Here is a 20,399-nt window from a genome sequence, read left to right as displayed (position 1 = left end):
CCTGCTCCTGAGGCTTAGTGCAGTCCTTGCTGCTCACTACACCCCGTGAAAAGGGGCTGCGCCACGGACCACTGTGTCCCAAAGCACAGTCCATGGAATGCTGGTCTCCAAAGATTCTAGTGGACAAAACCATCCTATAATTAAATAAGCTTGGAAAACTCCGAGTTAAACAAAATGAAAGAAATTTCTTGACCATCAATCAGACTTTTCTGATATGCTTGTGTGCACAGGATTTTTGGTGGAGGCCCCTGGCAGGGACCACAAAACTCTGCCTGTAAAGCGCAGCCTGAAGCCTCTGACCATCCCCCAGATGCCCGCCAGGGCTGTTTACTGGACACGGCATAGCACGGACATGTGCGGCAACATTTGAGATAGGAAAATCCTATCTCACAAATAGCGGTAACTGCAAACCTCAGTACAAATGAGGTGAAAACAGAACTGCTCTGGTTGTAGGGGGCCTGGAAACCCCATCTGGCTGTCCCCTCACTGCTGCCATGCCAGGAACCCTAGTGTCCCAAAGAGCCCAGTTTGAACATCACCAGTTACCCAACTCTCCATACAGGTGACATCAGGAAACCTGGCTTCTCATGCCAACCCCACCGTGAACTGTTTTACCTCGGGCAAATCGCTCAGCCTTGCTGGGCCTTAGTTTCCCCATTCACACAATGAGTCTATTAGACGGGATGCTTTCTGGAGTCCTGAGCTTTAATCTCTGGTGTGAGGACGACTGTGATCCCATGACTGTAACGTTCTCACTCTGCTTCTGTGGTCCTCTGACTTGGAGATTTCATGGCTTCATGTTCCAATTCCAGAGTGCCCACAGCCAGCCCAAGCTGATGCAGCACAGTGGAGACCAGACGGTGGGAAGCAGAGTTCATTACCTGCAGTGCGCTGCCCAGGAGCGCCAGGTCCCTGGGGAGGGCTGGCCCCACATGGGATGGAGGGGTGGGGTGGGGAGGGCTGTGGGGGTGGAGCAGAATCAGCAGCGGCTCAGTGGGCAAAGCAGGGAGAAGGACCCAGGTCTCCTGACTCTTGCTCTATCTTTAGATCGCCATAGCAACCGTCACCAGGGCTCCCGGCTGGAGGCGGGCTGAGCTGGCTGCCTGCGGGAGGGAGGGGTATTTGTTTCTGTACCTCTTTTGCTGGGGAAGGACTCTGGGCTGGGCTCTCGAGCCAGGGAAGGGAGACTGAGAGCCGAGCTGTCTGCAGCAGGAAAGGCCTGGGCCCAGTACAAAATAACGGTAATCCAGAGCCCACCTTGCTCAGAGAATGTGATCAGGTCACAGACCCCAAGACCATTGTGTCAGGCTTGAGGCATAGGAGGTGCAAAGTCAAGTTCCTCCTCTGAGGAGCTCTTAGCTACCCCTGTGGTCATTCCCTAAACACTTAGCAGGCAACACAGCTGAGCCAGCCCTGAGGCCACAGCAGGGACATACAGTCTTCAGGGAAGGCAGGTTTTAGAACAGGCATTTACCCCTACGGGTAGGGTAGGGGTAGGACAGGACGGGAGTCCCCAAGCCCTCTAATCTAAGGAACCTGGGAAACTCCTGCACCTTCTCCTGCCTACCCCGACTCATTCCGGGGCCAGGCACGGCTTTCCCCCACAGAGGCCTCCTTGACTCCCATGCTGGTCTTTCTCCTCCCCAGGGCCCCCCGCAGCCCCATACTCCCCTGCACAGGGATACACCTGCCTGAGGGAGCTGGGAGGCTTGTGGGGTAGATGAGAGACTGAGGTGCACAGAGGGAAAGCATTTACCTAAGGTCACCTAGCCAGTGAGCAGTGGGGCCAGGCCTGCACTCTATGTTTTCTGACTCTAGTCTGTGCTTCTTCCAGTGTCTCAGTGGCAGGACGCTGGCTGGGGCTTTGGAAGGGAGGCAAGGGCTAAAAGAGGAAGTAGGAGTCCTCGGCTAGGCCTGCACACAGCAGGCACCTGGCCATGTCCTTGGTAAACTCGGCTGAGCCACAGACCAATGCAAATGGCTTTCTCCGGCAGGAGCTGACCAGCTCTTCAATCAGGTCCTGGGCCAGGCGGCCAAAGCGGGTCTTCTCCCGGTAGCTCCAGGGAAGCTTCTCCAGGGAGTTCTCCTGAGACAATGAGACAATGAGAAACAGTGCAGGTGACTACCGAGAAGTCTTCCAAGCTCACTCAGTTCTCTGTCAAACGAGAAAATTGAGGCAGAGAGGTGGGAAGGCAACCTTCAGCCAGCCCTACCCCAAGCCAGGGATTTCCTGGCCCTGGGGCTCTGCCTACCCTAATGAGCCAGAGGGTGGATGCTTATCCTCCCACGGCAGGTGAGGCACCGCGGAGAGGAGGTGGACATCCCAGGGCACATCCCAGGGCACATCCCAGGGCACACAGTGAGGCAGGCCCCACTATTTCTCACTGTTTCCCAGGGGCCACTCCACCTGTCACTCCAGGGGGATGTTTCCTCCCCAAGATAGGGGGCGTCCCAGTACATTTTTAAGGTTGTCCGCCACCATCATTCTGGGAGCATAACATGTGCTCACTTGTTTCATAAACTTTTAAAGACCTTGTTGATCACAGATATTTACTGAGTGGTCACTCTGCGTCTGGCCCTGTGCAAGGCCCTGGGATGTGGCAATGTCTCTAAACAGAGAAGGTTCCTGGTTTTGCTCTGGCTGTGTGTCTCAGGGATCCAAGGCAGCAGTGCCTTAACCAAGAGGGGGGTATTTCTCACATAGAAAGGCTGGAGGGAGTATTCCACAGTGCATGGTGCCCAAGCGACCCAGGCTTTTCTCTCTGCTCCTCCACCCTTCACTTATGGCTTTCATCCTAGGGTCACAAAAGAAAAACTCCACCTCAAGCTGACTTAGAGGAACTTTTTAAGTGGACATTTTATGGAGGTACAACACACATACAGGAAAGCACACCAATCAGGAAATATATGTAGTTAGAAAATCTCTAATGGAGAGAAGACACCATGTAACCAGCATCTAAACAAACAACAGAACAGGACTGTCACCTCTGCAGACCCTATCAAGGCGAGCTTCTAGCTTCTGGGGCTAAGCAGAGAGACAGGAAGGAGGAGGGGGCTGGAGTCTAACCTCTGCCACCGTGTCCCAGCCAAGCAACCATGGCCTCTGTGGGCTACTGTGATGAATGGAAGCCTCAGGGCTTGCGTCACAGAGCTCATCTGATCTCAGAGGCCCCAGAAGACAACATTGTGGTGCTCACAGGGGATCCTCTCCGATGATCTGGTCCTTCCCATATCTGACCTCCTAGTTCTGACCTGACCCTCGAGGGCCGGGACCAGCAGGGCCCACTGACCTTACCTGTCCCTCCCACTGCCCAATCCCCCCAGGCTAGTGAGGTATGGCATAGCACCCCTCCCCCATATACCCAGGGATGCGGTGGGTCTGGTTGCTACCCAGGTGGGGTGGGGTACCCTTACCAACGATGACACAACAGGGTGAATGCTGTTAAGGAGATCCCGGCCCTGACGGCAGAAATGCTGACACCAGTCTGGGGACTCTGGAGAAATTTCTGGGATAGTCACAGCTCAGCAGAGAGATGTGAGCGGTGAGTCGACGTTAGGTGAGGAAGTGGGGATAAGTGCTCCGGGAGGGGGAAATGGCACCAGCACAGGCAGGCCTGGCAGCCAGAAAAGCACAGGGCACTTGCAACCAAGAGCAGACCAGTGATGCCCCAACATGCAGGGAGGGTGTGCCAGGAGAGGAGGCCACAGAGGTCGGGGCAGCCATGCAGGCTTGGCCATCATCCTGAGAACAGCGGGGAGCCGTGAAGGGCTGGAAGCAGGGTGGTGATGTGGTCAGTGCTGCCCTTCTGGCTGCAAGATGAAGGGCAAACTGGCAGGGAGTGGCTGCAGGGGGAGACCCATGAGGCTGCTGTGGCTGCAGCCCAGGTGGGCCAGGGAGCATCCTAGGTCAGGGAGGCACAGAAGGGCAGGAGGCACCTCCCACTCCATCACCCCTCACCTGCTCCTGTCGTTGTGAGCCAGCTCACTCACCTGCCCAGTCCCAGGCCACTGGCATCATCAATGATGATGATCATTGATCATTGATTATTGATCATCAATGATCAATAAAGGGCTGAAGGCCCTTTATTCCTGGTCAACTTTAACTCTGCCCTCAAGCCTAGGGTCAATGCCAGCTCCTCTGTGAAGCCCTCCCTGCTTGCTGCCAGTACCCTCCGCACTCTCCATGTGGGACCTCTCCCTATGCTGCCTTATACCAACAAGCAGTAAAAGTAGGACCTCTGGAGCAGGACCACCTGGGTTCACACCTAACCCTCCACCCACTTGGTCAAGGTTCTTTTGCCATATGTATAGGACAGGCACGGTGGCAGTACAAGCCTCCTAAGATTGTGGTGGGATTAGATGATTTAACACACACAGAGTGCCTAGAACACTGCCAGGCACAAAGAAAGTGGTCAGTGAGGCCACCCCTGTGGCTGTCTCCCCATAGAAAGGTGAGTGCCTGGAGGGCTGGGGGCAGGTCGTCCTCATTTCTGACCTTCCCTGGCACCTGACATGTGGCTGGGGGTGGGGGGAGGAAGCCTGGCCAAGAGCTGACAGTGCCTGGTGCCAGCCTTCCTGCCACTCCTCCTACCTTCCTTTGACCTGGCCCTTGAGTCAGGCTGCACACTAGCCTCTGCTTTGTTCTCCGGCCTTCAGCACCTCCTGTTCCTGCTAATGTTCACCAAGCATGGCCCTGCCGATGTTCATGCCACTAAGCCTTCTGTCCCATGGACAGGCCCACAGAACCTGGGCACCGAGGATTCCAGGACCTCTGGGGCTGAGGTGGGGAAACCCGGTTCCCTGACACCCGCCCCGACCCGGTCACAATAGTGAAGATCATGGCAGTCTTTAGGGACCCTCTGATGCTGCCTCAAATAGGAAACTGATGAGAAGAGTGCTTCACAGTACTGGGGAGTGAGGCCAACCCCGAGCAACACAGAATGGGGGGAAGGCCCTCACCCTGGGGGTGTGTGGAAGAGAAATAAAGGTACAGACCAAGGAGAAGGCAGCTTAGGGCCTGGCTTCTGATGAGAAACCCTGGGCCAGAGGGGAGGGAGTGGTCAGGGTAGCTCGGGGGCATGCAGGGAAGAGGGATCTCAGGGGCAGGGGTCAGGAGGCAGTTCAGTATCTGCAGCAGGGAGTCTGGAAGCAGCTTTCTTCCCATGTAGGAGCAATGTGGTGTGGTAGGGACCCTGATAAATTTGGTGAACCCAGAGCAAGCTTGCTCCACCAATTATTGATGGAATGCATGCCTACTCTGTGCCTGGCACTCTGCTAAGCACTGAAGACAGTACGATGAACCAGACACATGATCTCCGCCCTGAAGGAGCTTATCCCCCCACTGGGGGACATCTGCGGCCTGGCCCACTGACTCCACAAACAGGCCCCCAGCCCTATACCTGGTGACGCCAGAGGCAGATGGCAGGCAGCATGGTGAGGAGGGCTGGAGCTCTCCCAGGGCTCCAGGCCTGGCTTCGCCCCAGCCAGCAGCGTGGACAGATTTGCACCTTCACCTCTCTGAGCTTGGTTCCCGCATCCACCCAAACAGAACTGTACCTGCCTTCCTTGCAAGGCACACAGGGGTGGGTGGGGGTTCCCACCGACAGCAGAGATTATTGGTATAGTGGGGCAGGGAGGCCACAGCAGGTCCTCAGGTCGGGCACAGGGGGACTGCACAGCCTCAATCTGGGAAGGAAGTACCCATGCAGGACTCACCTGGCTAAGTACAAAGAAGGTTCGGACGTTCCAGAAACGGGCCTGCTCCTGGAGGAAGGTTTTCAGGTAGATGCCCTCGAAGGTCTTGAAGCAGCCGACCAGGGTGACGAAGGTCTCGTCCTCTGCGTTGTCTGTTATGCTCTGCAGGACTGGCACCATGGGGGCCAGGCCAGTGCCCGATGCCAGCATGAGGAGCTCACCGTGCTGGGGATCAGAACGGGGATATGGCAGGTCTCAGCCCGCTCACCCGCCACATGGCCTTTTCTGGGGCTTGCCTGAACTGCACAGCACATCTGAGTTCCCCTGTCTACATCCTCCAGGAAGCCATCCTGACTTGTGAGGTCTGTGTAACAGCAATCATGGACTCTGGGGGCTGATGATACATGAAATGGTCTAGCCCATCCTCCAAGTGGCTTAGTTGCTTTCCTGCGAATCTCCACAGGACTTTGATTACTACCTCTCTTGACAGGGAGCCCACTACCTCCCAAAGCCGTTTGCTCTGTTATAGGCTGACTCCTCTTGCCAGGGAGATCTCTCTACCTCACACTGAGCTGAAATGTGCACCTGCCAAAGCCTTGTCCACCACCCCTATCCCAGCCCTGCCCTGTAGGCTGCCTTCTCCACCCCTGGGCAGCTCTGCAGAGATCTGAGGGCCCTGGCATGGATCCCTGAGCCTGCTCTTCTCTAGTCTGAGATACTATGTTTAAGCACCTAGCACAGTGCTGGCACAGAAGAGCCACACAATAAAAGTGAATCTTTCCTAAGAGGCCCCAATGCCGCCAACCCATCACTGAATCCACGAATCCATCTCCTGGCTCGGTCTGTTTAGGAGGCATGATCTTCTTTAAGGTCAGTGCTTTAAAGGTTAGTGCCTGACCTATGTGGCCAAGTAGTTACCTCCTGCATTCTAGAGCTTAGGCCTCTAAGAATGCAGGCCAAGTTTTCACCACTAATGCATATCATGCCCCTGCATGAAACACTCCCTTGAGTATCAGTCATGCAGACATGGGTATAAATCCTCTGCTGTATGATCTGGCCAACTGCTTCACTTCTCTGAGCCTTGGTTTCATCATGTTAAAAATAATAATAACAGCTCCTCTCCACAGTAGCACAAGCCTCAGAATTGTCGTAGGATTAAACGAGATGCCATCAAGTGTCTGGTGTGGATCCTGCTGCTCCACATGATTTGACCCCTTCTGTCATGGAGCCCCGCTACTGGACACACCACCCTATCCTGCGTGCCCCCAGACTCCTGCTCCCACCCGTCCCGTGCGCACATCCTCAGCCTCCTGGTCCCCAGCATGTGTGCTCCTCCTCCTTCTCCCACCACTGCTCAGGGTCTCTTCTGGAAAGTCTTCCCCGAGCCAGTAGCATGTGAGAGGTCCTTCTTTTGCATCCCTACCTCTATGCACCCTGCTCACGACACTAGTCATGCCGTACTACCACCATTTGTGTAGGTGTCTGTCCCCCATCACACTGTGAGCTTCTGGAGAACAGGGCCTTGTCCCACCTGTCTGTGGCTCTGGGTGGGGCCTGAGAGTGTCTGGAAGGAACACATGGACAGATGCTCATATGCCAGTCTCAGGGCTGCCACAACATCCATCTACAATGAAGATGACTGCAGAGAGGCAAGGCAGGGCCAGGGAGAGGGCCAGAGCAGCCCATGTCCCCTGGGCACAGAACCAAGCCTTAGCTGGTTTCAGCAGCCACATGTTTCTGTGTGAGATGTCATCTCTTCTCTCTTACTGACTAGCCCTACAACCTCCCTGGATAGGAAGTGCAGGGACTTGGTAGGGGCATTCTGTGGACATGGAGAAGGCTTCACCTGGAAATGCTCAGAACAATGTTCATCAGGTGTCCCCTCTAGGTTAGAAGGAAACAAGGACAATCCTGGTCCCTGCTTTCAGGGGCTGGGGAACAGCTAAAACGCAAGGCTGAGCATGGTTTATACTAGGAGTATGCAGAAGAGTATTGCAACATACATACCACACATGTCTGCAAAATGGAGGTAGCAGTACCTAAGAGCTGCTGTGAGGGTAAAATAAAGTTTTATACAGCAAGTGTGAACATCAGAACCTGGCACATAGGCAGCACCATCCACGTGCGTCATAGTATTGTCACACACACGTGTGTGTGCATGGCTGTTCCATCCATGTGTAGAAGGGGAGCTGGAAGGTTTCTGCCATGGTAGCGAGCCTGGTATGTCTGGGTAGGCAGCCTACAGGTGTTCTTTCTTTTCTTCCTTTTGCCTCTCCATATCTGACTTATTATTATTATTTTGGTAATGTACAAGTACTGTATTTGTAATAAGGAAAAAAACAATAAAAGCTATTTTTATATTAAACAAAAATAACAGAGAAAGGAATGATTCATTCTTTTTCATTTGCTTTTGATTTGCTTTGTTGCCTAATTATAAAAGTAATAGGTATTCACTGTGGATAATTTGGAAGGTATAATGAAGAAAACGAAAATCACCCATAATTCCACCACTCAGAGCTACTAACACTGCATTGCATTTTCTTTTCATATTTATTCCTGTGCATTTAAACTTAGTTTTCCAACCTGTTGTATATGCAGTTTTGTACATAGTGTTTGTCACCTGATCTTATAGCATAAGCATATAACATCATTTATAAACATAAATTAAAAATCCAGAATGAGGGATCCCTGGGTGGTGCAGTGGTTTGGCGCTTGCCTTTGGCCCAGGGCGGGATCCTGGAGACCCGGGATCGAATCCCACATCAGGCTCCCGGTGCATGGAGCCTGCTTCTCCCTCTGCCTATGTCTCTGCCTCTCTCTCTCTCTCTCTGTGACTATCATAAATAAATAAAAATTAAAAAAAAATCCAGAATGATATTCTATCAAGTACCTGTAACCCATTGTATTTAACTGTTCCCCTGCGGCTGAATATTCAGTTTCCTCCAATTTCCTGCTATTATAAATAAAGCTTCAGTGAACATGTGCACAAGAGGCAGCATTTGGATTCTTTCCACAGGACAGACTTCCAGGAGTGGAATTACTGGGTCAAAGGATTTGAAGATTCTTAAGACTCTTGGTATGCACTGCCAAGCTGCCTTCCAGATAGGCACCAACTGATGAGAAATTATTAATTCTTGGGCACATCAGGGAAGAATATGAATATGCCAGGAAAATGAGAGAAACAGCCTTTGAGTGGAGAGCTATGGAGTATATTTAAGGGAGTAGTCTCCACGGTGTTATAGCTGGAATGTGAAAGTGGAAAGATGTCTGAGGGTCTGATGGTACAGGAGTCCTGAGTACCAGATACATGAGTATGAATTTTCTAGGCAATGGGCAGCCCTGGATAGTTGTAGAGCATATGCAGGCAGTTTTGTTTCTTTGTGCCCATCCCATCTCCTCCCATGACCAACCCCAAGGATGCTTTTGGGCTTGGGCTCGGGCTCAGGAAGACTACAGTGCAATTTTCCAGCCTGAAACCTAAAAACCATGGTCCTGGAAGCTAAGCAAGGAGGGGTCTCCTGGGGACTTGGTGTGCTGGCACTGACCTGGTTTGGTTTATAGAAGAAGTCGCCGAAAGGTCCTCGCCAGAAGGTTGTGTCTCCTGTACTCCAGGACTTGACATACCGGGACATCAGCCCAGTCTCGTAGCACTGGGAGCAAATACAAGGAAACCTCACTGGGATGGATGCAGGCCAAGCGCCTGACATGGGTTATCTCACTGAATCCTCCTAGTTGCCCCAGAGTTGGTACATGGGTCCCAGTTTTCACATGAGGGCCCAGAAGCTTATCCAGAAGGGAAATGGTGAGGCTGGGATAAGAACCACAGGACCGACAGGCTTACTTTCAGAGGTCTCAAAACCACATGACTATGGGGGTCCTTTCTCAGTGATGTAACATCACTGAGTAAAGAACTGGGTATGAGATGATTAATGGCAACTGACACTCACTCTACTGGGGAGACAATAGGGGGTGGTGGGGACTGTGGTAAATTGGTGAGTGTATGAATGCTCCTTCTAAAGGAGGAAGTTGCTTTGCAGATTCTGGGAGGTGGATTATGAGGCTGATGATGCCATACCTTCTGATTTTCTAAGAGGGGTAAGAGATTCAAATTTTTTATTTTTGAAATATCAGAAATTCTAAATTTAAAATGCTGTAGGCCCAAACCAAATACACTTAAGTGCTGTAATCCATTTGCAGGCCACTCATTTGCAACCTCTGCATTACCTGTCACTGTCTCCTGGCTGGATGGAAAAGCAAGGGTTGTGGAGAGGATTCCTTCATGGGAGTGGGCAGGCACCATGCTGGGGCTGCATGGAAGACAGCTAGAAGCTCCGTGAAGGCAGTCAGTGCCAGAACCTTGGAAAAGACTTCGTAGATATCTCAATGAATCAGTGAATCAATCCAGATTCAGGCCCTTCCCTGAAGGAGCTCACAAACTAGGAGGGCCAAAGTCTCACATATATACAAGGTAGAGACAGTCTAATACCCAACGAAAAGGACAAAATGCTGAGAGAGCCCTGAGGAGGTACAGTCACTTCCTTTTTTTTTTTTTTTTTTTTTTTTAAAGTTTCTTTTGTAAATATGCTTCAGGGATATTCAAGAATTTTTTTTTATTTATTTATGATAGTCACAGAGAGAGAGAGAGAGAGAGGCAGAGACACAGGCAGAGGGAGAAGCAGGCTCCATGCACCGGGAGCCCGACGTGGGATTCGATCCCGGGTCTCCAGGATCGCGCCCTGGGCCAAAGGCAGGCGCCAAACTGCTGCGCCACCCAGGGATCCCGGTACAGTCACTTCCAATGGAGTAGGATCAAGGGTGGTTTCCTGGAGGAGGAAGCATTTGAGCTGCACCTTGCAGACGAGGCAAGATTGCATTCACTAGGGATGGGAGCAGGAAGGCAGACAGGGTTCTGGGTATCAGATGTGATATGGTCAAGGGTAGGACAGCCCAAGACATAGGAGTGTGAGGGAAAGGGGGAAGCTCTGACAGGACCTGAAGGATGTCTGGAGTGAGAATATAACCAAGTTCGAAGGAGACTCGGCTTTGGTCACCAGACATGCTTTTGAATACCCACAGCTACCTCTGGGAGCATCTCTGACTTTGTTGGGTTCCATATGCATCAAGCAAGGTAAGTCCACAGCCCTCCTATAGGAAGTCTGGGAGGGAGGCTAAGTTCTCCTCCCAACTCGCTGGAGGCTTGTCTCAGAAGATGCCTGTTTTCTGGACCCCGTCTTGGGGGAGCCATAGCCCCAGGTATGGCTTCCATGGCCCTATAGCATAGACAGCACTCAAGGAGAAAGGAAGGATTCTTCTGTGTCTCCAGCACGCGCGTGGAGCCTGCTCAGTCTGTACTCATTAAACAGAACTGACACTGAACTTCTGTTCTTCTATGTGGGATCATGTTACCCAAGGGGCCTTGGGACAGTGACATCATCACTCTAAGCTTCAGTTTTTTTATCTGTAAAGTGGGATAATGAGATTTACTCTGCAGGATGGTTACGAGATTGAAAGGAGATGATGAACATGAAGAGCTGGAAAGAGTGCCTGGTGCCCAGACAGTGCCCGAGAGATGGGAATGCCTCCCTCCCATCCACAGGGGAGGTAAACCTAAAAAACTCGCCTGCCTCCACAATTTGCAAAGACATTTCCAGCTCTTCCCAGCCAGCGGCTTAGGGATAATTAAGCATCTCTCTAAAGAGAGGCTTTCCGGTAAACGAAGGAGAAAATCAGCCTTGCAGCTGGGAGAGATCCAGCTGCCCTGAAGAACTATCTCCAGGCTTATCCTTTCAACAGAAACACACCCAGACAAGCAGCTTGGGGAAGCAGGCCATTTGGAGAGGATTTGTGGAATCTCCCAGACAAACAGTTGCGTGGAGAAGGGATCCCATCCAAGCTTCTGTGTGAGGGAATAAACACTTGGGCTTTGACTGCAGTCAGGGAAGGCAGGAGCCAAGACAGCCCTGGGGTCCTGGAGTCAGGAGGCCAGGACTTGCTCACTGGCTACACTTCTTAATACTTGTAGAGCCTTGGGTCCTCCTGGGGTCTCAGTTTGCTTGTCAGTGAAAGGGGAATAATAATTCCCATCCTACAAGGGAGATAAAGGATGTGAAAGCTATTCTTAAATATCAGTGTTCCCTAGGATTCTGTTTGGGAAATGATGATGTAGACTGTATATCAGGTTGACCTCTGTGAAGCTACCGTTTCTGTAAGTCAAAAATGTTAGCATATCCAAAGTTTCATTATTTTTTCCACATAATCGTATCTTCAAGACCTCTTATACATCTGGTGTGGAGTCCTTGGGTCCTAGGGGGTGGGGGGGGTGGGGGCAGTATTTGTACCCAGCCCATTTTGTTCATCTCCTCTCTGCCAAGTGCCCCTCCCACCCCGGCTGCCCCCATGAGCACCTCTCTTCAACCTAATCAGACTGGGTACAGTTGCCACAAGACCTTGTTTCACCCCTCCTTGCCTTTGGTCATCTGTCCCCTTGGCCTGGAATGCCACTCCCTGTCACTGCCAATTTGTATTCCTTCCTCAAGGCCCGACTCCAATGCCCTAGCCCCTGTCTACTCCCTGAGAATGGTCTGAGGCCCCACCTTTTTGCTGCTCGCCCCCTTCTATTCTGAGACAAGTGACGAACAGCTCCTCAAACCGTGCCTCCTCTGCCATTGTACGTGCTGTTTCCGGCCCTGTGACCTTCCTCCACTCCTTAATTTCAATGCACGGTTCAAACTCAGCTTCTGTGAGGAAGCCCCGCTGCCTTCCCTGCACCCCCAGCTGCCCTGAATCAGGTTGAGGCCTCATGTCATGGCATCTCTCTCATTGTACTGCCCTGGTCTGGTCCCCCATCCCAGGGCGGGAGTGTATCTGACTCATCTTTGAACCCTAGCCACCAGTACACAGCAGGGACAGGAGACTTGGTTGCTCCTTCCCTGGGGCTCAGTGCTCACTCCCTCCCCGTGAATAGCTGAGAAGACGAGAGGGAACAGCATTACTTTTCTCAGTCTGAGCCTCCTTTTCATAGAATCTGTCTCTGCTGCGGTCTGAGGTGACAGCCCCCCTCCCCTGGGAAAGGAGGAGACGGGAGAAGGTTTCCTTCACTCTGACTGCACTTTCCAGCCAGCCTCCTCCCACGTGAACACTGGCTTTTCCCACATGGGGGGCACCGCCCCATCCTGACCCAGGTGGCAAACAGAGGTCTGGTCTGTACCATACTAAGAGCATCTGCGTGGGTCAGCTCACCTTGATTAAAACTTCAAAGTACCCTTCTGCATTGGCAGGGCTGATGGGTGTATAGGCTCTCTGAATTTCTAAGTCATCCACCTTCCCTCTGAGAAAGAAAAGCATATATATGGTCAGGTAGTCAGCCAGGCATTGGACAAACACTTATAGGTACCTACTCTGTGCCAGGCTAGGGAAAGCTAGCTGTGGCCTGGCCGCCCCAGTGGTCCTCACTGAAGGTGGAACAGAAAAAAGGAGTGCTGGGCTCCCCCACTGCCACATGCTGGCTGTGAGACCTAGGCAGGTCACTGATCCCTTAGCTGCCCCTCTGTAAAGTGGGGACAACCATGTGTGTCCCTGTTGTATGGTTTTAATGGGATCACAGATGGGAAAGTTTTCAGAGAGTCCACTGATGATGTGAGCTGTTTTTAGGACATCACTGTGGTTGGTCCTGACCTCTTCCTGACCACAGAATGAGAAAGATAAAGACTGCTAACATTTATTAAATACTTACTACCGGTACCAGAAGTATCAGAATTAGAAGGATCCTCAAAGGTGCCCTAGTCGAAAGCCTGACCTCATGCATGAATCCTTTTTATGATGTTATCAACAAGGGGGCCAGGATGATTATCATGAGCAATAATAATAAGAGCCATGTTGTATTAAATACCTACTATGGACCAAGCATATTGTGTACATTACCTCATTTAACCAACAATAACCCACATGAGGAAACCAAGGCTTAGGATGTTACTCGCCTGAGGTCACACAGCTGAAATTCACCCTTAGCTCTGTCTGACTCCAGAGCCAGGTTCCTCACATGATACCTCAGAGGTTCTCAGGAGCATCCAAGCACCCCTCTTTTGAGTCCTACTGTGTATAAAACTTTCTTCTCAGAGGTATGCAAACATTAAAAAGGCTCCATCCTGGGGCGCCTGCGTGGCTCAGTTGGTTAAGTGTCTGACTCTTGATTTCAGCTCAGTCATGATCTCAAGGTCTCGGCAGGGTCATGGGATCAAGCCCTGCTTCAGACTCTATGCTCAGTGGGGAGTCTGCTTGGGATTCTCACCCTCTGTCCCTCCCCCTTCTCGCACACATGTACTCTCTCTTCAACAAATAAATAAATCTTTAAAAAAAGAATAAGGGATCCCTGGGTGGCGCAGCGGTTTGGCGCCTGCCTTTGGCCCAGGGCGCGATCCTGGAGACCCGGGATGGAATCCCACGTCAGGCTCCCGGTGCATGGAGCCTGCTTCTCTCTCTCTGCCTATGTCTCTGCCTCTCTCTCTCTCTCTGTGACTATAATAAATAAATAAAAATTTAAGAAAAAAAAAAAAGAATAAAAAATTACAAAGCCCCATCCTAATGCATCAAAAGCAAGAAACCAGACCAAAATATTCAAGAAATGCTTAGAGAACAACCAAGGAAATAATAAACACGACATGTGGTGTGGCAGGGATGCAAAGAGCACTGTGGCATCTGCTACCACAGAGGTAAACACGGACACGCTCCACACAGAAGGAGCACTTGTAGCCGGGGAGCTTCAAGAGGCCTCCTGGAGCTTTTGCTACCATCCTGGGTATGAAAGAGGCAGGCCACTGAGAGATAAAAGTGGGGACAGGATAGGAAGTAATCCAGGCAGAAGGCACAGCCTGGGAAAGACCTTAGAGGTAGGAAATGCAGAGCAAGCCAGGAACTGGTGAGTGGGTCATGAGGCTGAAGGAAGGCACGAGTGTGAGGGAGGAGTGGGGAGAACTTGGTGGGGAAGGAAGCTGGGGCCTTGGGGAGCTTCCCTGGAACACCAGAAGGGAGTGACATGGTCAGATACCTGTTTTAGGGCTGTCACTGGAGCAGCAGAGAGGGTAGAGGAGAGGGGCCAAGCTCAGGGCAGAGAGTGCTGGGCATCCCTGATTCATGAATGGATGGTTGCATGGGGCTGTGGGCTGCCCTGGAGCTGCTGGGATGTTGAGCTTTAAGGACAGCCAGCCAGGCCACAGGCCAGATACACTGGGCACAGACACCAGGGGTCAGCATGAGGCAAGTGGCTCATATGTGACCAGTAGTAAGATACTCTCCTCATCCTCTGGCTGTACCTATTTTTTTTTTTAAGATTTTATATATTTATTTGGGGGGAGAGAGAGAGAGAGAAACAGCAAGCATGTGTGAGTGCACAGAGGGAGTGGCAGAGGGAGAGGGAGAGGTAGGCACCCTGCTGAGCAGGACTCTGAACTCGATTCCAGAACCCCAGGGTCAAAGGCAGACCTTAAAGGACTGAGGCCTCAAGGTGTCCTTGGCTATACCTTCTGTCTGCTTTGCTGGCTCCTCCCTTTCCTGCCAATACCACAAATGCTGGAGTTGTCCGTTTGGCCCTTTGTTCCTCTTTCCATGCCTCATATGCTCCCAAATGCCATCCAGGTACAGGCTGATAATTCCCACACCCACATCTATAGCTCATCTGTCTCTGCTGAGCCTCAGATCCAGAGTCAACCATCTAGCAATGCCTCCACCTGGAGGTCCCAAAGGGCCTTGACCCTGGGCAGGTGGGCTGGGAGGGGATCAAGGTTGGGGGAGATGTCAGAAAGAGGCTTGGAAGAGGAAGAAACTGCAGAAGACACTGGTAGAGGGTAGCTGGGGAGCCAGGTTGTCTCGGTTTGAATCCTGGCTGCAGGACTTAACTAGCTGCGTGATCCTGGGCAAGTCCCTTATGCTGGAGGACAAGTGTCCTTCCTATCAACTGGCACTACTATTAGATTCAGACTGCAGGCTCTTGAGGCAGACGGCTTGCCTTCACATCCAGGCTCCATCACTTCCTAACTGGGTGACCTTGGGCAAATTACTGAACCTCTCCAACTTTGGTTTCCTCCATACACAGTTGTGTGAGTATTCAATGAGTTGCTAGGTGTGAGCATACAGAACTGTGCCTTGGAGAATAAATGCAATGAAACTGTTTGCTGCTACTGTTGGTTATTATGAAAACATAATCCCAGAACCCTCTGAGTCAGGCAGCACTACGTTTACTTTAAAGGTGATGAATGGGGATGCCTGGGTGGCTCAGTGGTTGAGCGCCTGCCTTTAGCTCAGGGTGTGATCCCAAGGTCCTGGAATCGAGTCCCACATCGGGCTCCCTGCATGGAGCCTGCTTCTCCCTCTATGTCTCTGCCTCTCTCTCTCTCTCTGTGTCTCTCATGAATCAATGAATAAAATCTGTAAAAAAAAATAAATAAAGGTGATAAATGCAGGCTTAAGGAAAGTGAAGCAAGTTGCCTGTGACCACACAGCCAGCAAGTGACAAAGCGGGGCTGCAAAGCTCTGGCCCTCCCACTGAGTGTACCGTAGGATGAGGTGCTGGCCAGGCCGCAGGCCGAGCTGGCTGTTCCTGGGGAGCGCAAACCGAACACGATAAGTGTCCTCGGTGAGTCTGTCCATGGCACTGATGCGGAAAGCCAGGAAGGTCTCTGGGCTCAGCCTAGACGGGCAGCTCTGCAACAGGAAAATATCCAACAGCTAGGCACAACAGACACACAAGCACCCACAAGCTCCTTTCTTGCTGTCCCCCAGAACAGGCTATTTATCTCTGCCTGAAAGTTTTCTGTATAATAGAGAGTAGTCTCACCTCCCCTCCCCTTCATGCTCTGATCTAAGAAGACCTGAGCTTTTCATACTGAGCTGTCCCTGCTCAGAAGCCTTCGTGGCTCCTTTAGCCACAGGATAATGTGCAGTCTCTTTAGAGGGATACTCCACGGGCCTGTGGACAAACCGCAAGCTTCATTTTCTCTCCTGTGTATCAGATGCCAAACTTGTCCCTGTTTTCCCTGCTTGCTATCTGGGAGTTTTTATTTGTTCAAGCTGTGCCCCTTATGCAGAATATGCATCTCCAATGTATGAAATATCTATTCATCCTTCAAACCTGCCAAAAATCCAGATTTGCAAAATTTAGAAATTGATTGGACCTTAAGATGATCTAATCCAATATTCTTATTTTCCATGTGGGGAAACTGAGGCCTGAGTGGTAGTGGCTTACTTGTCCAAGGTCATCCCTGAGCAGGAATTCAAATTCATGTTTTTTAAGTCTCAGCCCACTGCCTTTAACATTCCACCCACCTGCACGTCCTTCAGGAAGTCCTCTCTGAATGTCATGACTTACAGATTTCTCTCCTGTAAAATGCCCAAACCTCATTCACTCCTGGAACAACCCCATGCCCAATTCAGGGTCACGCTTTGAACTTGGATCTGTCTGCTTCTATTAAGCACACTCTTTTTTCTCTGCTGTGCAGAGTCAGGAAAAGCTTCCCCACCCAGGTGCACTGTGCAGGGCAGAGGCCAGGCTGACACTGCCACCCCGGCCCTTCTTGTCTGAGGAGCAGTGCTCTCTCACCTGTGGCTCCTCCCCATTCAGAAGGCTCCTGTCCTTGCTGGCTCGGGCTGCCTCCCACCTTGCCAGCTCTCGGTGATAGAGGTCAAACACACAAGGTGAGCAGCCACTGCCACAGCATTGAGAGGGCAAGGGCTCCACCGGCCGAAGCTGCAGCCAGGCTTCCTCATCATCATTCTCCTCATTCTCATCCGTCATCAGTGGGGCTTGAGCAGCCTGGGAGGGAAAATTGGTGCTCCTCCCAGAACAGATCTGACTCTGTGAGGCCACAGGCCCAGACCCTTTGTTGTTGGCCTGAGAGAAGGAAAACATGTGGGTTACACTCTGGTCACCTCTATTGCTCCCATTCTGAGGCCTGCAGGTGCCACACTCTGTGTGAGCAGTGGGACAGGGATGAATCAACCCTGAGATCTGCTGCCTGGCAGGGGAAGCAGGCAGACGGGACACAACAATCAGAGCTGGCAACCAAAGTTTCCTGATTTCTTCCCAGACTTTGAGTGCTGAATTAAGCACTTAACATAGAAAACCATAATGAATTTAAAAAATATTTCAAATGATAAAATATAATATTTAAGTGTAATTTAATAATTATAAAATTATTTAGAAATAAGATTAGCAAACAACGCTTCTGTAGCTACCATGTAGTCAAGTACGAAGAACCTTGCTAGCAACCCAGAAGCCACTCCTATGTGTCCCTTCCTGATCACCTCCCATCCCCCATAAAGTAACCATAATCCTGACCTTTGGTATAACCATTCCCTTGCTTTTCCTTGGTTTTGCCACCTTTGTGTACAAATTTAATCACTATAGTTCAGCTTTGCCGGGCTTTTGCCTTTATGTCAACAGAATCCTACCAATGTATTCTTTTGTGTCTAGTTTCTTTCAGCAAGGTAAGTCACCCACCAAATTGCTGCATTTCATTTAATCTTTATAATGAGGCTGGTACTAGAGATGTCATTTTATAAATGGGAAAACTGGGGTGTGGGGCGGGGCGGGGAGCGGTTAATAATGTATACAAGATCACATAGTTCCTAAGACAGGGAGGTCCTGTTTCTTGGTTACCAATCACTTCCCACAATTCCTAACCTTTAAGGCCTTTTCTACTTTTCCTGCTTCCCATGTCCATTTACACTGGAGCTTCCAATGATCCCAGAGGATGTACTTCCAGTCTCTCCCTACACCATCCGTTGGCACATCTGCAACCAGCTCTAATCACGACAGTCTCCCGCTCAGCAATGTTTAACAGCTCCCCAATAGCCTACTGGCTCCCATCTAATCTTCTTGCCTGGTGCCCCAGGCTCCTTCTGATCAGAACTTGTCCAAAACCTCTTACCATTTAGTTTTGGAAGGGCAGTCCCTCTGTGTGCAATACATCTTTTTCTTATACTAGAAAGGGCTTGGTTTCAGAAAACTTGGTTCTACTGCTCATGAACTCTATGATTTCAAGAAGGTTTAGCAGGCTTGAGGGCAAGGATGGTGTCTTATTCTTTCTGTATTCCACCACCAAGCACAAGCCTGGCACATGGAAGGCTCCAGTGAATGGTGAGCGCTCATTTAGTTTGTAGATAAGGTCTCGGAGCCAGGCACAGTGCTAGGTGCTGGGACATAAGATGTAAATAGGACATGGGCTCTCTACCTTTATAGAACTTGCAGCCTAACGTGATGTTATCTCAATCCAAACCATTTTTGTTTTGTGCTATGGACCAGGGATGCATTGTGAGTGAATGAAGTCTAGAACCCTCTTCATGCTTTTTTTTTTTTTTTAACTCTTGCAGTTTTTGCAAGATAAGCGAGAGAACAGAGAGCTCTGTGAACTGTAATCTGCAAGACAGTGTGAGGGTTATTCCTATCAGTACTTGCCTTGAACCTACCTTCTCTGGGTCTTAATTATCCTACTTCTTTGATATTTTGGAAATTGGCAGAGAAGTTGGCCAAGTCCGTCATAAACTTTTAAATATTTGGTTCCTGGGATCCCTGGGTGGCTCAGCGGTTTAGAGCCTGCCTTTGGCCCAGGGCGTGATCCTGGAGTCCCGGGATTGAGTCCCACGTTGGGCTCCCTGCATGGAGCCTACCTCTCCCTCTGCCTGTGTCTCTTGTGAATAAATAAATAAAATCTTTAAAAAAATTTTTTTGGTTCCTGCCTCCTTCTAGCCTCTACCTCTTCAGTATTAGAAGCGCTATGTTTAAGCTAGGACTTGACATGTTGTTGCCTCTGGTAGGATGACTCTCTCCATCCTTCAGGGCTTTTCCTTAAAGGTCACCTCCTCTGAGAGGTCCACCCTGACCCTCCTCCTTCTTCTCTGTCATGCACCCTATTTGTTTCTATTACGTATTGATTCATTTAACATATATTTGTTAGTGCTAGGCATTGTGCTAGGTGCAGGAGACAGAGAAGTGAAGAAGCAAAACCCCTTGCGCTCATGGGGTTTACATTCTAGCGCGAGAGACATCATGAGACAAGATCAAAAAGGAAAACCTGGCCTTTAGTGTTAAATGCTAAAAACGAAAAAATAACTGGGGGAAAAGAATGGAAAACACATTTGCCAGTTGCAACGGCTTATTCGTGGACTTTACTTGCTTTCTACTCATGCACTCTACATTCCATAGCTGTTTTATTCACCAACGCAAACCAAATGCCCGTCACAGGGCTGAACACATTGCAAGCATTTGATAAAACAGGTGTTGGTGCAAGGAGCAAAGGAACACTTTTCCCAGCTCTGGCCTTGCTTCTGGGACGCGGACAGGGAAACCCCGAGGAAAGGGGGGAAACTAACTCGCTCCAGACGCTGGGGAAGGGGCGTGCAGTCGAATGCAGCCATCTCAGGCTCGGGGAGGGGCAGCGGCGAGCAGCGGGTGGTGAGGCAAGGATACGGGAGCGCACCCCCCACGGCCCGGGCGCTGCGCAGGTGCTCTAACTTAGGGGCTCGGAGGGAAGTACCCTACCCAAACTTCAACTGCCCAGGTTGCCCTACGTTGGGATCGGAAGTACTGGCGTTCTACCCCTAGTCCTATCCCAGCCTATCCCAAGACCACTCACCTACACACCTGCGCCTCCCCTCGAGTTTCCTCCAGGTGCCACCCTCCCGAGGGAGGTGGCGGGGGGGAAGGGAGGGTCTCT

At 50.9% G+C, this 20,399-nt stretch overlaps 1 protein-coding gene across 3 annotated transcripts; it reads right to left on the bottom strand.

Moving 5' to 3' along the window:
* Positions 1–684: 684 nt before the first annotated feature.
* On the bottom strand, positions 685–20,389 carry LOC121499737 (NADH-cytochrome b5 reductase-like). 3 transcript variants are annotated; one of them, XM_041770786.1, is made up of 7 exons: positions 20,319–20,389; positions 17,285–17,575; positions 16,241–16,389; positions 12,934–13,021; positions 9,240–9,344; positions 5,716–5,919; positions 685–2,086 (listed from the first exon to the last, which is right to left on the bottom strand). In XM_041770786.1, the coding sequence occupies exons 2-7, from the start codon at positions 17,477–17,479 to the stop codon at positions 1,883–1,885; spliced, it is 945 nt and encodes a 314-aa protein (XP_041626720.1). In that variant the 5' UTR covers positions 17,480–17,575; positions 20,319–20,389; the 3' UTR covers positions 685–1,882. The 3 variants fall into 3 exon arrangements, with proteins under 3 accessions (XP_041626720.1, XP_041626719.1, XP_041626722.1); XM_041770785.1 differs by lacking the exon at positions 20,319–20,389 and adding an exon at positions 19,153–19,368; XM_041770788.1 differs by lacking the exons at positions 9,240–9,344; positions 20,319–20,389 and adding an exon at positions 19,153–19,368.
* Positions 20,390–20,399: the final 10 nt, after the last annotated feature.

The sequence above is a fragment of the Vulpes lagopus genome, chromosome 10 (genome assembly GCF_018345385.1).
Source record: "Vulpes lagopus strain Blue_001 chromosome 10, ASM1834538v1, whole genome shotgun sequence".
Taxonomy (NCBI): Eukaryota; Metazoa; Chordata; class Mammalia; order Carnivora; family Canidae; genus Vulpes; species Vulpes lagopus.
Note: the sequence above shows the minus strand (reverse complement) of the source record. Positions and strands in the feature narration are given on the sequence as shown.

What these genes read in the sequence shown, in the direction of transcription:
- LOC121499737 (XM_041770786.1), bottom strand. Translation starts at nt 17,479, where the DNA reads ATGACGGATGAGAATGAGGAGAATGATGATGAGGAAGCCTGGCTGCAG. An exon ending in TGAATGGGGAGGAGCCACAG is followed by an intron (nt 16,390 to 17,284) that starts GTGAGAGAGCAC and finishes TTCCTGTTGCAG; the next exon opens with AGCTGCCCGTCTAGGCTGAG. An exon ending in CCTTCTTTGTACTTAGCCAG is followed by an intron (nt 2,087 to 5,715) that starts GTGAGTCCTGCA and finishes TCATTGTCTCAG; the next exon opens with GAGAACTCCCTGGAGAAGCT.